Source organism: Python bivittatus, unplaced genomic scaffold (assembly GCF_059951505.1).
Source record: "Python bivittatus isolate LINGU-HERP-01145 unplaced genomic scaffold, Pbiv_v1 ctg000700_np1212, whole genome shotgun sequence".
In the NCBI taxonomy this organism is placed as follows: domain Eukaryota; kingdom Metazoa; phylum Chordata; class Lepidosauria; order Squamata; family Pythonidae; genus Python; species Python bivittatus.
In genome coordinates, this window is record NW_028277098.1 from 37,492,302 (window position 1) to 37,508,620 (window position 16,319).

Consider the following 16,319-nt stretch of genomic DNA (forward strand, 5'->3'; position numbering starts at 1 on the left):
GAAGGGCTTTAAAGGTAGCCCCTTGAATTGCACCTGGAAGCATACCAGCAGCCAATGTAGCTCATGGAACAGAGGTGTCACATGTGCTAAGCAACCAGCACCCATAACTGCCTGCACCGCTGCATTTTGCACCAGCTGAAGCTTCTGAATATTCTTCAAGGGAAGCCCCAATTTCTGACAGTTGTTCAGCAATTGATATGTGAAATACATAATGCAATATATAGATCATGCAAAATTTCTAGAGCAGATAGAATAATAACAGAAGAAAATTACATGCAAAAAAAGCTCCACACAATGTCTAAGTTCTTTAGATAAAATGCATCTCTTCTTAATTAATATAATAATACGTGATATTTCAGGTTAAGCCCAAAGTTGCAGTGAAGTACACTTCTTAAAGTGATCCTGAGGGAGACAGTCTATTAGATGTGTTAGTATTATATTACAGGTTGATTTCAAAGTGCAGAATGGATGGATGAGAGTCAATCAAATTTACAAAGAGATTTAGCTGCATAGTTTTTCCTTATAATTAGATGGAATGAGAGGCAGACAGAACTTTCAAGTCTGAAACTAACAATAGTACAGTAATAAAATTTCCAGAGTAGATTAAAATGGAGTAAAGCAGTTCTAAGTACCTGCAATAACCAAGAGGGAGAAAATGCAAATAAAGGGGATCCAATCTCTTTTCCTTCAGGCTTTCTCTTATTGCCAGCCAATCATCTAACTACATGCTAAAAAGGTGGCTGCCATGGTTACCATGTAAACAATTTCTTGTTTCAGCAGTAGCTGTTGAGAGAGGCAGGCTTTGTACTTAATTTGGATTTTAAAGCAGCAACCTAGAGGCCTAGACATTTGCTGAACCTTATTTCTGAGTGCTGGCATACTGGCAACAAGAGCTGCAGCTCATTCTACAGCTTCAGTGTTCTCCCTGCCATTCTGTTGGGAGACAGATACTATATTCAGGACCTGTAGACAACTTGACCATGTCGGATACTAGTAATGTCCAGGGTGTCAAGAGCAAGAAACATAGCAACCTTATCAGTGTGTAAGTAGCATAATGTCACTATAGCAAAGGGATGATTTTGTAACAGGGTCAGTAGAGAGGAAGGTTATCTCCAGTCAGTTATTTCGTGAAGAGTTACTACAGTTTTTTCCTAACATGCTGCTGTCCAACTGGTTTAGACTACAACTTTCATCAAATCAGTTTGGATAAGTAGTTATGGCTTATAAGAACCGTAATCTATAGCAGCCAGAGGGCACCAGTCTATGGGAGTGTTGGATAAATGTATTTCTTTCTGAATTCTGAAGGTATTCCTAAACTAAAGTTGCCTGTATCAAGGCAAGAGACACAGGAGTGGGACATGAGGGTTGGGGAGAAGGTATGGACTATATAGAAGCAGATTTCTCCTTAAGTGTCTCCCTCAAACCTTTGGTAAAAATCCTAAAAGCTGGAATGTAAGAGATCATTCTGATTTTAATTTGTTTGTATGAATTGATTCCACTTGTCATATAATTCTAAAACTTTTCATTTTAAAGTAAAGAGTAAAGTAAAGTAATTCTCAAATTAAATAATTTTAATGTCATTCCTACATTAAGAATATTTAAATTTTATTTTTAAATAAGCAAATTCGTTTTCATGTGAATGAATTTATTATTAATGTTTATTTTTCTTTATTTTGAAGACATTAGGTAGTTGAGGAAGGTTTAAAAGGATCTGTGTGTGTACAGTATTCATTTTAAACTCTTCCTAATAGCCATGCCAGTAAAGGGAAGGGAACAAATGGAATTGGCTAGTCTCAAATTCACATAATATTAAACCATATGTGAATAAGACCACTGTCTCCAGATCCTACTTTTTAACAACTATCCATTTTTTTCAAAAACAATAAAGGTTCTTGTGGAAGAATGGTTCTTAGTCCTACCAAAGTATATGGAGCATCTATTCTGTCCTATCTTAATAGATTTTTGGAGCTAAAAAAAAAAAGATGGAAAATATAATGGGAAAATATAAATTCTAAATGGGAGACATCATGCCATGGATTCCATGTAAAATGTGTGTGTGTGTATACACACTAATTTAGAGATAGAGAAGCATCTAAATCACTCATGATGCCCTTTCATTACCTCAATCCTCTATTATGAATACGTTAATTTATCCAGAGTCTGCCATGTAATATACTCAAATCTGAGAGGATAACTTTTTATATAATTTACTTATACAACAACTGGTTGTAATGGGTTGATACTTTTCTCACTTCATAATGACTTATCAAATTATAGCAATTAGCCATCAACTGAATTTATGAGCATGTACATCCACTAAAGCACAAATAAACAATGTCGAAAAGCTATAAAACACAAATAGTCCACTATAATTCTACCTTCCCCTTTTTACTTATGATATATAGCTGTGTAATCACCATACAACAGCAGTAAGAGATGTTAGGCATGACCTGCTAAACTTCCATTTGCCCATGTTTCCCAATATTATAAAATGACTAGGGTATTCATAGAAGTGCTTATAACCACCTCAGTCTTGAAACATTTAAAACATAGTTTTAACCCTGTAATTGAATTCATACAACATGATAGTTTACAGCAGCATTTCTCAACCTTGGCCGCTTGAAGATGTGTGGACTTCAACTCCCAGAATTCCCCAGCATACAGGCTGGGAAATTCTGGGAGTTGAAGTCCACATATCTTCAAGCGGCCAAGGTTGAGAAACACTGGTTTAGAGATAATGGAGGTTAAGGTTTAGCAACCTGAGAATTTAAAAAGCTGCCACCATATAGAATCCAGTTTTCACAGATGAGGCAGTTCCTCTACAACAATGTCCACAGAGGATCATAAACTAAAAAAAACTGAGTATGGGAACTTTTCTACCATCTGGGTTCACACATAGTTCTAAGTCATGTTTTGTTCAACTATGGATTGTTCAACAAATCACAGTTGCTAGATTCACACATAATCCTAAACTGTAAACAGTGATTTACAAGCCACAATGTCTGGATTCATCCAGCCTGCCAACCAAAACTAAACATCTCATATCTTATCTTAGTGCAATGGATCTTTTCCTATAGGATACCATTTACTATAAAGAATTATAGCAGACTTTGCTAACCTGGTGCCCTTAAAATATACTGAACTACATCTTCCATATTTGTCACCAAGCATTCCCAGTTATAGTCTAATACACCTAGCTGATACTTGGTTGAGAAAGGCTAAATTATAGTATAGTTTTAGGAAATAAGTTACAGTAAATGTATCAAATGTTAAGTGGTAAATTAATTTGAATCAGTATTGTAACTTCTAATCTTCAGTATACTCATCTATTTATCAAACCAGGAACACCACAAAAGAACAAAATATATCTAAGAAGTTACCATCATCTTCAACATCTGGGAGACGAATGAGCTTCACTAGTGCTATGCAAGCCAGCAAAGTTGGTTCAGTGGCTCGCAGGAGTATCTTGATTACTTCAGAACCAAAAGCTATGGACAAAGGTACCTTAGGAAGCAGCAAGCCTCTTGTCCAGGTAACCGGGCATTATATGAATCATAAGTTTAGTTTGTGGGACAACTAAATCCAAGATAAAGGCCTATCAAACATGCAAAAAATGCCAAAAATTTATTATTATTTTAGAGAACATATAAATTAAGATCATTCTTCTTAAACTGAATACTTCTATGAGTGAGAAATATGAGTGTTATTTTCCCTTGGTAACATTCCATCAAATTAAATGATAATTGATTTTTAATAATAATAATACCAATCCAAGATAACATTTTGCTACAGGATGTAACAATAAGTGTGCCTGCATATTTGTGTCTGATGAAAAGAACTATATTTTCTATCAATTAACCAGAGGTCATTTGAAAGAACAATCAGAATTCAAAGCACACAGACAGCAATTTTAAAATGGAATTATGATTGAAAAAATAAGATTTAAATCTGTTACAGAAATAAATGTAGTGTATGAATTAAGTTTATCCCTTAAAAGATTCTTTGCTGTTCATTTTATACAACTGGATATGTGGCTTTAATATTAAGGCTCGGAACAAGGAACATCTCCCATGAAAGCCAATAGTAGATTTCCTTAGTTGTCTTTTAAGCTGCAGAGAAATACATATTTTTAATCATAAAAATTAATTCCTGTGCAGACATAACTCTGTTTATATATGGCACAACATCCAGTGTAGAACAGCTGGGAATTACTGTATGTATTTTGTATCTTCTTGCACCAGTTTTTTGTTTGTTTGTCATCTAAAAATGCCATCCACCTTTTAATTATCTGCTTACAATTACTTTATGATCTGTTTTAGAATCTTCCCAGGTAGAAACTGACTGCTCTGCAATTCTCTATATCCTTCCTTCCACCCTATTTAAAGATGAGAGACATTTGTCCTCTTTCATTTATGTAATAATTAGTATTATATAAGACTAATTGCATAAGTATATTACTTACGTAATATAGAGAATAGCTAGAGGTCCAGCCAGGCCATCAACAAGTTTCTTTAATACCTTTAATGGATCTGGCTCTGAAGTTTTGAATTTATTCAGAATCAATAGGTGTTCCCTGACCATGAGTCAAGCTGTAGATGCAAGTCCTACTTCTTCAAATTATTCTTCATAACTGGCTAGTGGAACACAAGTCTTCTCTTGAAAAAGATTCAGTCAAAGATTCAGTCAAAATGAAAAGCTTGGTAGTTCTGCCTTTTCTTTGTAAGTCTGTTAGCTTTGCCATCTTCACTGAGCAATTGAGAAATAGTCTATTTTGTATATATATATATATATGAAAGATACCTTTATGTTGTTTTTAGTATCCTTTGCTAAATTTGATTTATTTATTTATTCAATTTATATGGCTGGCCATCTCAAACATATGATTCTGGGAGGCCTATAAATTGAATCCCCATTCCTATGTGACATTGGCTGTTTTCCCATTAATAACTTACAGCATCTTCCAGTGTCACCCAGTCATTATTGAGGTGATATTAAACCTGTTCTCGTTACATTAACAGTGAAGCAATGATGGTTTGATGACTCTAGAAGAAACTATAAGTCAATAATGGGGACCTTTCCATTACCCTTACAATCTAAGCTATCATACGTAATACTTTCTTGATGACCTGTTCCTCTTTTTACCTCCTAAATCTGTCCTTTTTCATTTTCAGATTTCCACTAAGCTTTTTGTGTAGCCCCATCTACCTTAAATAACTTTCCCATTAGCTTTTCCTGTCATGGAATTATGCTTTATTTTTGCTCTGAGTTTATTCAATCTCTTTTTTAAAAAAACCCATGGTATGCATGAGAATTATCCCACTAATTCTCAATTTTAACTAATGTAGGAAGGGAGCAGTATTAGTCTATGGTTGCCAACAATCAGAAGATTTTATTAAAAGGCATAAAATCGCATGAACCACAACTTGCTTTATCAGTCACACCAAGCATCTGATGAAGCGAGATGTAGTTCACAAAGGTTATGCCTTTTAATAAAACAAACGAACAAAAATCTGATTTTGGCTATTAGCATTAAAATACACTTATTATCCATATTCTGAGCATTAATATAAAGACAACGAAGTCCATGAACTTTATGAAAGAATTTGTCATCTAATTTGTAATAGTTTCCATGTCAGTTACTTTCTCCCTTTTCCCACAGTAATCAAGTTCTGAAGTTTTTCTGGGTTTTTGTATCAACAGGATTAAAGTCTACCTGATCAAGCTTTTCAAGCTTCTACCAGTTATTTTCTTCCCAATCCATATGAGGTGCAATTAACTTTTGCTAAGAATTCATCATGTAGAAAATATAAACCATGGCCATAGACCGCCATGCCCCCAGAAGCCAAACCTCTCATGTCAATATCCATTCTATAGACAGTTATTCATCTGCAATATCTGTTTTCCTATTTAGTCTTCTTCCATAGACCACAAGGATGGAAGAGAATAATTTGAGCCCCTAGATTCATGAGTTTCCTTATTAGGGCTTCAAAATTCAAGAAGATATAACTGTTATCTGTTCTTGTCAGTATAATTTCTCCTTTTGTAGAGGAGCAGATAAGGATAACTATCAGACTTGATGTCCTAGCAGCTTCTTGGCAGTGCTCCTGAACCATACTTTGGGGGAGACTGTACACTTTATTAACCAGCAAACCCATCTGACATTTTTTTTTCTTTTTCCTTAGTTGGAAATTGTGAACTCTTATCTTAGTCCTCTTGAAAGGAGCAGTTGCCATCACTCAGCTGTTATCGGCTCCACCCTCTTGTCTCTTTTTTAATGCTGTTTATGTTAGGATCTGAAAGCAATTTCTGAGTTTCACAACACAGAATGTCTTTTGAATCTCTTGTTTTCATCCAGTCTTGCTTCTTTGGTTGCCTTTCTTCTTCTTACCTGCTTTATCACTATTTTAAACTTAATATGCTCATTCTTTAACTTTGTCTTTCCAAACTGTTTTTCCCCACACACTCTCAGTATGCATTGATAATTGGCTTCATTCCTACAGACCAAGTTCAAAACCTTGAATTTCTTTCTGACTCATCTCTCTCCTTTGTCCTACATGTTCGGTTCATTAAATAGTATTCCTCACTTTCTTTTCATTATGTAATTATCTTTGTTCATTTCTCTTCATCCACCATCTTTCCACCAAAATCATTAATCTTGGTGTTCTGACTAGGTGACATAGATGTTTGTTTACGCATTGTTTCAAAGCCTTCAAAATCTTTCATGGGCTTGTTATTACCTGTGCCTATCCTTGTTATCTTCACACATCCATTCCACTGATTCTGCTTTTTTTGTTGGTTTGTTTGTTTCTGCTTTCTCCTTCAGAAATCTGAGTTAATTTATTGTAAAAGGACTGAGTAAATACATCGAGGGACTCTTTCCATGTTGTTAAAGTATAAGTCCTCCTGGGTCCAATCTCTTTGTATTTTATAAAGTTACTTGCACATTTATAATGCTATGTAAACAAATATATAGCCCAGTATTCAGATGTTTTGCATGCAGATGTTTCCAAGTTCAGGGAATACCCAGTTAAAAGGATATAATAGAATGGATGGGAAAGAGCTGGGTTATGGACTATAGCTATCAGTAAGTAATAATAAAAGGCTGGATGGAACAATATATGGCATCTTCATCATACTGTTTGCAAATGTTCACTTCAATAAATAAGTGAAATGCAAAATCAGGGGCATTTCAGATGGTTCCTTTTTCATACATTGGCTTAACCATTTGTTCATTTTATAGTTGAAATAATTACTTAAAACTCTTACAACAGAATAAGAGTGCTAATGTGCTTTGTGAATTTTTCAGCCATGATGTTATATAGTTTCCATGAATTGTCTGCACTACATTAATGCAACCTAACCTCTGATGTTTTTAATCCACTCTTAAAAATACCTAGAGGGGAGATTTAATGAAGAAAAGCAGCACATCTGAGCTAACACCCACTTTTTAAAGTAAAGTCTGAGTCTTTTTAATCAATTTCTGAGAAAAAACAGTAAATATTGTTAAAATAAAATATTATCCAGGCATTTTTCTTTCAGTCATAATTATCTTCTTATATGACTATGTATTTGACTCCATGTGTATTTGTTTGCTTGTTTGTGAAAATTTTACTGATTCCCAGCCAATTGCTTGGAAAATTGCTTTACAAAAATGCCATCAGCACAATTCAGATTACAAGGGGACAACTCTAGAATAAATAACAGAAGCATAACCTACCCAATCAATCAAAACCACTTTTTAAAAAGCTGACCGCTTTTCCTATTATCTGCTTAAGATCTGACAAAAAAGTCTGGTGATTTCTTAAAAATCAGAAAGGAGAAGTTTTATCCTCATCCATAATAAAGTGGTCCTGTGAAAAGAATGCTATAACTTGAAATCTGGAAGCATATACTATTATAATCAGTATGTTCCTTGTTTTCCTTTCTTCTAAATTTATGCATAAAATAGTAACTTAAAGCTGCAGGCTAGCTTTAAGTAAGCCACATCATATTATCTTGTCTGTGTCTACAATTACAGCGTCATTGGTTTCTGGACTGGGGCTGAGGGAAGAATAGAGCTTCTTTACTGGTTTTTGTTGTTGTTGTTATTTTATTACATCTACAGGTTTTTGATGATCAGGGAAGAGATGTGACACCTCGTCCACTTTATCGTCCAGAATTGAATGTCACACACAGACAAAGCAAAATTTTATCAGCACATGACTTTGCTGGGGTGACTCAGAGTGAATTCTTGTCTTCTCTTTCTCTGCAACAAACTTCTTTAACTAATATTAGTTTAGCAGGTCCATTTTCCAGGTATGATATGGCATTACATAATACCTCTCTGGACAAAACTTACAGATTTCCTCTAATGTGACATCTACATAAAGTTCAAATAGGATTTCTTGGGTATTATTATCACATGATTTATCCCAATTATTATCTTATAACCAGGATACTTCCCAAAATACTGTATTACCTGTATAAAATTAGGCAGAGAGGTAGAGTATCATTGGCATATAAAAATAATTTATATTCACAATATGCCAAAGTAACACCAATAATACCTGAAGATTGCCTAACAATAGTAGCTAAAGGTTCAAGAATTAAGTCAAAAAGCAAGGGTGAAAGTGGGCAACCCTGCTGAATATCATATTGCAACAAAGGATTTTCTATTTGTTGTAAGTCTCACACAGGGTTGCAAATAATAGGTTTCAACTGAATGAACAAAAAACCAGAAAAATGTAATTTTATTAAAATATTGGAAAGTTTGGGCATACTGCTAAAGCATGATGAGAAGCAGATACAGAGAACTTCAGGTATTGTCTGTTCCTCCTTGACAAGAGACTGGAAGCTTCTCCATCTGCTTTAGATTAATTCCACAGTTTAGCATTACTCCTGAACCTCAAATAGAGGCTAACTCTTAAACTACATTACTTGAAAAATCCAGCTTTCTCAGCTATAATTTAAAATAAGACAATTAAAAAAAATACAATTGTTAAAATGAGTAACAGTTTACTGAATCTGGTTTGTAAGTATGTCAAGGCATGGTTGATTGAAAACATGAACATAAACTGATGAAATTTCTCTTACATATATTGTGAGAAGAGGTCATAGGAATCTGAGCTTGCCTAAGTTCACTATCATAATCCTAAATGAAGTTTTAATATTATGTCCAAATTAGCCCATAATACACATCTACAAAACACATGCTTTCATAGACCCAACCCCTGTCCCAAATCGTTCTTAAAGCAACATTAGGTTATATACTGCAAATCAAGAAAAATAAAACAAAATGACACTAGCCCGTAGAGTTCGTCAAGTAAAGAATTAATTGCTGCTTCCTAAAAAATATATATGTCTAGAAATGAACACACATATTATAGTGGGTTCAATTATAATGCAGTGCAATTTATTGATGACTCTCTTTTCACATATTCTTTTCTTCCTTGTGGCAAGCTATCCATTTAGCTATTTTGGAACTGTAACTTAATCAGAAATCATAAGTACATGAACTAGACTAGAAATCATTTGTGAACTGGCAAGAATGGAGCATGCTTATTTCATAATCAGTTCTCATGTATATGGCTTTTCTTTAAAAGAATCACTGCAAATATATTATAAGTAAATGTTTCCTCCTCCAACAGATAATTTTATGAGCAGTTGAAAACTGCTATGCTATCAGTAGTTCTGTGGAAATGTTTTAGTTGATATGTAATATCCGTTCTTTGGCATTTGTTATTTCATTTCCATTACTTACAAAATGTTCTATTGAAACCACAGGACTTATGGCAGTGGCAGTGTTACAAAATCAACCACTTCTACTGAATCAATGGCAGAAGAGATTGTAGAACCCGGATTTAGACGAGAAACAATTGCTAGTTTTACAGGTAAAAATCTACTTAAAAACAAAACATTGTATAATCGTTTTTCCTTCTCCTTCTGCCTCATTAAATTTGTAAGTTGCTGACCCCTACCAGATTCATGGCAGTTTATAGTACAACATGAGTTATGTATAAAAAAAGTTGGGAGAAAAATCTAATAATGATAGTAATAATAATAACAACCACATGCAGCATAATAAAATATCTATGGTACCAAAAATGTTTTGATGCTCAACACAATCAAAAACATCAATATCAGTAAATAACAAGTCAAATAGTAACTGTCTTTGTGATAATCTAAAATAGTCAATACTGCACATTCTCAGATTCTAGCTCTATGCCATGGAGTCACTGTTGCTGAGCTACATCCATCTGTATGTCTCCCTGGTAACATGTTCTTTAAAAAGTACTTGATACAATGTCTTGTTTTAAGTATTACTTATCTTTACCACAGTTTATTGGCCAAGAAATGGTGAATATAATGGTACCTATCACATCGCAGCCTTCTTTTACCAAATTTTCCTAAAGCAACATGGAGAGCAGAGGAGCATAAGTTGCTTTTAGGTATCCACCCTCTGTAGCATGTTTATGCTCTAGTGATCCCTGTATACCTAGAAGAAAAGTCTATTCATATAAAAGAAAAAATGTTCATGTTCATAGTCACAATAACCCATATATGATCTGTATTTGCTTTTCTAAATGGAAATAATTATTTCATTCTTTCTCATGGTAGATGTCCAGGTTAGACGAGAGGAAGTGCTAGAACAACTGACAAAGCAAGACTTAGAAAAGACTGTGGATATATTCCTGACTGAGACAGAAACAATTTGGTTATTTAACATGCCAACTGTTATGATATCTACCGAGTCTGAAGAAGCTGAAGATGTAAAGTAAGCACAATGCAATAGCTATTGTGTAAACTTGCCTCTCATTAGCAACCTTATAATGAAATATGGCTTGTAACTTCAGAATTTATCCAGATGATGATTTGTATCACAAATATAACAAAAACATATTTTGTTTCTGCAGAATCAGCGAAGAGCAATGTATGTTCACTCTAGGTTGGTGAGCTGCAATTCCCATCAGCTCTAGCCAGCACAGCCAATAGTGAGGGATAGTGGGAACTGTGGAACAAGACTTGGAGAGCCACATGTTGCCTTCTACTGTGTTTCCTAGCAACAAAGTGTTTTGCTGTTACACTGAGTTATAGTTTAGCATTATCTAAAGTAGCTTTTGTCTTGTGCATTCCCATTTCTTGTTTTCTCTAGTACAGGTCCTTGGAAAAGGTAATCTCCTGTTTAACTAACTGCAGTTTAGCCTTATATCTGAACCTGGTCAGATTGCAAAAGTCGAGTCAAATCTCCCTTGAGTTGAGCTCAACTCCTGCTGATTACATGGACATAGAATCACAGAACTAGATGAGCTCATGTAGAGTCTAAGTTTTAAAGAGTGGCTTATGAAGCTAGCTTATTTTAATAAGCCAGAGTTAATTTAGAGATCTAATGTAATACTAAACTGTGAGCAATTTAAAATAGAAACAAAAGTTTCCATCATGTCATAACTACACTGGAGGTAAAGAATGTACATAACATTAAACCATAGGTTACTATTATATCTGTTCTAGGATCGCTTACAAGTTACTTCATATTATGTTTTAGGACAGTATTTCTCAGTCTTATGCCCTTCAGATGTTTTGAATTATGATTCTCAACTCTTTCCTACACTCTCAGAAGCTACTTTGAAGGGAAAAAATAATTAAATGTTAGGACAACCAGTCACAGATCCTTTGTATGTCTTTGGTTAAATTATCAATAGCTAACCTAAGTCATAATGCATGAAATACCTCTGAGTCTTTAAGAAGTGGTCATGCTGCACATCAGAATGGAGGGTCACATTTTCTAGCAGGGCAGGCATGACTAAAGAGAACTTGGGGTATTCCCACACAGCCATCAGCAACCAACAGTCTCTGGGCATCCCTTACTCCTCTCAAAATCACACTTGTGTTGTGAGGCAAGTGCCCTCACTTGACAAGATCCTCTCAGTCACTGCCAGTAACTATAGAAAATGGTTAGCTAGAAGGCCAGTTATCTGTTTCCATAGAAAGTAGCTTGATATGTTCCAAAATGCCTGATTGATTTCATACTAAAAAGCCTGCCACCAGTGAGCATGTCTGATATTTTACAGTCTATTCAGCTGTGGGAAAAAAATAATCTTATCTGCATAATTATATCTATCTGGAAGTCAGCTGTAACAGTTACTGCCTCTCGATCCTAGTAACTTAATGGGCAATTGCGGTAAAACAGCTGTGCAGAAAGGAATACAAAATGTGCAGTGTCAGGAGACAAGCAACATTATTTACCTAATGATTTGCAGTTGTTCAAGAATCTAGTTAGCAAAATGAAAACTTCAGGTCTCCCTCTAAAGAATTCCAAAACATTTTACAGTGCAATTCTATCCATATCTGCTTAAAAGCAAATCCAACGGAGAATACTCCCAGCTAAATTGGTTTGCAGCTGCAGAATTCCACATCTATTGTAGTATCATTTAAGAACTAGTTTCCACCTACAGTATTTATGTGCATCATTATTTCTAAGAAGATATCTGTAAAGGAAAATAATATCTTTGGAAGTTGAAATGTTTGTATAAAGTACTTTGAATGTGTATCTTTTGTTTTTCAAAGGACAAGGAATGTTGCTTATATGGAACTCTGTAAAAACAGAGTTGGCAATGATCGATATGCCAATAGAATGATGCAAACACTGAATGGAGCACCAAAGACAAAGGAAGTACAATGTGACAAAATTATGATGGCTGACAAAGGTAAATTAATGGGGATGTTTTTTTTATAGAGCATTGAAACTATATGAAAAGATCTATAGTTTCAACTTTGGAAGCAAACACCAAGAATATTTTTTTCAGTCTCCTGAAACATTTGGTTTGAGCCAAATGTTGTGATTTTTCTTTCTTTCTTTTAGCAGAAATGATGAATATTGCCACTAAAGGAGGTTTCTTATAAGATTGTATCTCTTTTTCTCAACTAGTATAAAATGGAATATTACACCTACGTGTACACATTTTTAAAGTTGTGTTTGCACAGTTCAGCATCCTAACAGTTGTATATGGAAAGCTTGCCCTCTGTGTGTTGATTTAGAAAAAGTATATAATAAAGAGAATAAACTTGAATTACAGAACATTTTGCATGAATATTGAATTAAAGATTGGTTGCTAAATATGATTTAATGGATGTGGAGATAAAAAGAGAGAATAAATCAAATGTTTATACAATGATTCTATATTGAGCAGAGAGTAAGATGTGATGTCCTCTTTGTTGTTTAATGTACCAATGCATGAATATATAATAAAATCTTATGGTGACATTACAGATAAGTTGGTTGGAGAAGTTGGAGAAATATAGGTAGTCCTCGGGTTATGATGGCAATTGGGACCAGAATTTTGTCGTAGAAGTTGTAAAGTGCAATGTCACATGACTGCATCACTCAGTGATGGCAATCCCAGCAGTCTTGGTTGCCACTGTAACCCAAAGACCTCATGGGTCATTAAGAGAGGGCCTCACATGACTGGAATTCTAGGTAAGGAGGTCAGTGGGTGAGAGCTGTGGGCGGGTGGGTGAGTGCCACAGGTGGGCACTACTGAGCATGGATGGGCCAGCAGGGGCCATGGGTGGGCTGGCAGGGACAGCGCTACAGAATGCAGGCAGGGGGTGCTATGGAGTATGAGATCCCTGGGATCTCATACTCCATAGTGGGGATCCTCAGGAGAAAAAGTGGCAGGAGGGACTTACAGGAGCAACTTGCAATCTTCTCTGCTACCTTCCCTATTGACTTTGCTTGTAGGAAGCTGGCAGGGAAGGTTGCAAATGGCAATCACATGACTGCAGGGATGCTGCGATGGCCGAAACTCTGAGACCAGTCATAAGTCTCCCTCATTCAGTGCTATCGTAACTTTGAATGATCACTGAATGAGTGGTTGTAACCTGAGGACTATCTGTATGTGAATTTTTATATACAGTCAATGCAGTGTAGTTGGCTAAGAACCAGAATGATTTGCAGTGAATGTTAGATAGACTGTATAATAAAATGAGTAGTATAGATATAAATCATTAATGTACCAAAGAACAAGGTAGTTACGTTTGACAGGAAAAATGAAGTAGACAACTGCAAATCAAACATAAATGGCAAAAAGAAAAGAAAAAAAATACTGTACATGATTTTATATTTCTTGGTAGAATGGGGGAAATGGAGAACTGAAGATAAGGAAATTAGAATGTTAAAACATGTAAATGCTGGTAAGAAACATATGTGATTGTTGTAAGGAATGAATGTCAAGTGAAATAGCTGCAGGAACATGATTCTGCCCATTTTGTTTTATGAAAATGAGAACTAGGTAGAAACAATAATAACTTGGATGTAGTAGGAACAGATTAAGAAGTGTGTGATCAAGAATTAAAATGAATGAATGTGTATTGAATACATGGGTGACCAGTACAAGAGAAGAATGTTGAGGTAGTTTGATCATACATAAAGTGAATAAATGAGGATTCAACTGCCTAACAAGTATATAAAAGGAGAGTGAAAGGGTCAAGATGAAGAGCAAGACAAGAAAGTTATGGTTGGATGATGTTGATACCTCAGATAGAGAATGGGTTTGGATGTGGTAGGAGGAAGGAAATAGAAAAGTTTGTAAATATAGAAAAGTATAGAGAGCTATAGTGAATCATATTGGTGTAAACTAGATTTGGGGTTGTATGCAAAATTTAGGCACTCCTGATCAAACCGCATGTATCAATGAATCCTTAAATGAACAGATGCTAACACAACGTTTGTGTAGTACAAAGTTAAACACAATGTATTTCCCCAAATTTGAATATATATTTATTATTTATGTGCAGTTGTTTACAGATTCAGAGTAAGAAACAGTGAATATTGTAGATGCAAAAGTTTATGTCAAGATGTAGTAACACTTCCTTTGGAGAAATAAAGCTTCCAAACATTTCCTGTTAAGAACCTGCTTTCAGATTTTTTTTCTACAATGTTCCTTGCAGAACTCTTCTAGCTGAGAAACATTCTTAGATCTCCTTCTATGCACTGCATGTTTGAAATCTCCCCACAGATTTTCGATAATATTCAAGTCTAGGCACTGTGCAGGCCATTCCTAAATCCTTAGCAATCTTTTCTGTAACTACTTCATAGCTGATTTGGAGGTATGCTTCTGATTATTGTCTTGCTGAAATAACCTCTTTTGGCTTCAGTTTCTTTGCTGAGTGTGGGACATTATTGTTGATGTTGTTATTAAGATTTATATTCCACTTTTATTTCATATAACTCAAGATGGTGTACTAAATGCTCCCTCCTCCCATTTTCCCCACAAAAACAACTCTGTGAGATGGGTTGGGCTGGGAGAAAATGACCGATCCAAAGACACACAGCTGGCTTCCATACCTAGAACTCACAGTTCTAGGACTAGAACTCACAGTTTTCCAGTTTCTAATCCAGCACCATTCTCCTTCACTTTCTCTCTTTTTCTTTCTCCATTACCTGTGGCTCAATTTCAAATCCAAGCGAGCCTAGTTTCTATTCAGTTCCATTAAGGAGATAAGTGACTTCTTGTTTTTGTATAGGTGTGTGTATTTTAAAGCCACAGTAGGTGGCAGCACCTAGTTGACCTTGGCTCAGAAGTAAGTAGAGCCAGCGCTAATTAGTATTTGGGTGGGGGAACCACCTGGGTTGTTGGATAGCTGCAGAAGTTGGGGGAAAAAATCCAAGTAGAAGACAACGGCAAACCAGTTCTGTAATGTTGCCAATGAAATGTCATGGGTCAAATCCCCAGTGGTCAAGGGTGCTTTTACTTTTTAAAAAATACTTTAAACATACCGGGTGGATTTATGCAAGAATGCTGCCACTGTGTGGTGAGTAGGAGCAATTATACACCTGTCTAGAAGATAATGAAACATTTAAAATTGAGAAGACTTCAGAAAACCAACCTAGAGTACTTTATCTAAATGCATATTTTATTTATTTATTTACTAGTTAAACTTGTATGCTGCCCATCTCCCCCAATGGGTCTTCTGGAAGAATATGCAGTTATACAAAGGAAACATGAGAATTCTGTGAATCCAATTATATTTATCTTAGCTTCTTAAACTGGTTAAACAGATTCAACCAGTTTGTTTTTCTGAAATGTAATTTATCTGTTCAGCAGTATTTTCTTGTACTGTAACATAAGTAAGTGGCACTTACATACAGAACAAAGTTGGATGTAATCATGTCTTTTTTCCATAGAGATAATGGCCACTACCTGGGATTTATTTGATTCTTTTAATGCTTTGGAAGCAGCAGCAGCAGCAGCAATTAGTGGACCACTAAGTGCATCAGCTGGTAAATCAGCTGTATTCAAGGAGCATAACAAAACCATGTCCCTTGCTTCTTTGGAAGCAGG

General features: G+C 35.2%; 1 protein-coding gene across 6 annotated transcripts in view; it reads left to right on the top strand.

The window, feature by feature from the left end:
• DNAI4 (dynein axonemal intermediate chain 4) overlaps positions 1–16,319 on the top strand; it is a 43,282-nt gene that overhangs the window by 7,655 nt on the left and 19,308 nt on the right. For 3 of the 6 annotated variants that reach the window (XM_088153891.1, XM_088153892.1, XM_088153893.1), the window contains 6 exons: positions 3,343–3,532; positions 8,105–8,295; positions 9,763–9,869; positions 10,597–10,753; positions 12,544–12,683; positions 16,163–16,318. In XM_088153891.1, the coding sequence (XP_088010017.1) occupies positions 3,343–3,532; positions 8,105–8,295; positions 9,763–9,869; positions 10,597–10,753; positions 12,544–12,683; positions 16,163–16,318 (941 nt within the window). Of the gene's footprint in view, positions 1–839; positions 1,043–3,342; positions 3,533–8,104; positions 8,296–9,762; positions 9,870–10,596; positions 10,754–12,543; positions 12,684–16,162; position 16,319 lie in introns of those variants that run through there. The other 3 variants (XR_015798465.1, XM_025171725.2, XM_088153894.1) reach the window with 2 other exon arrangements.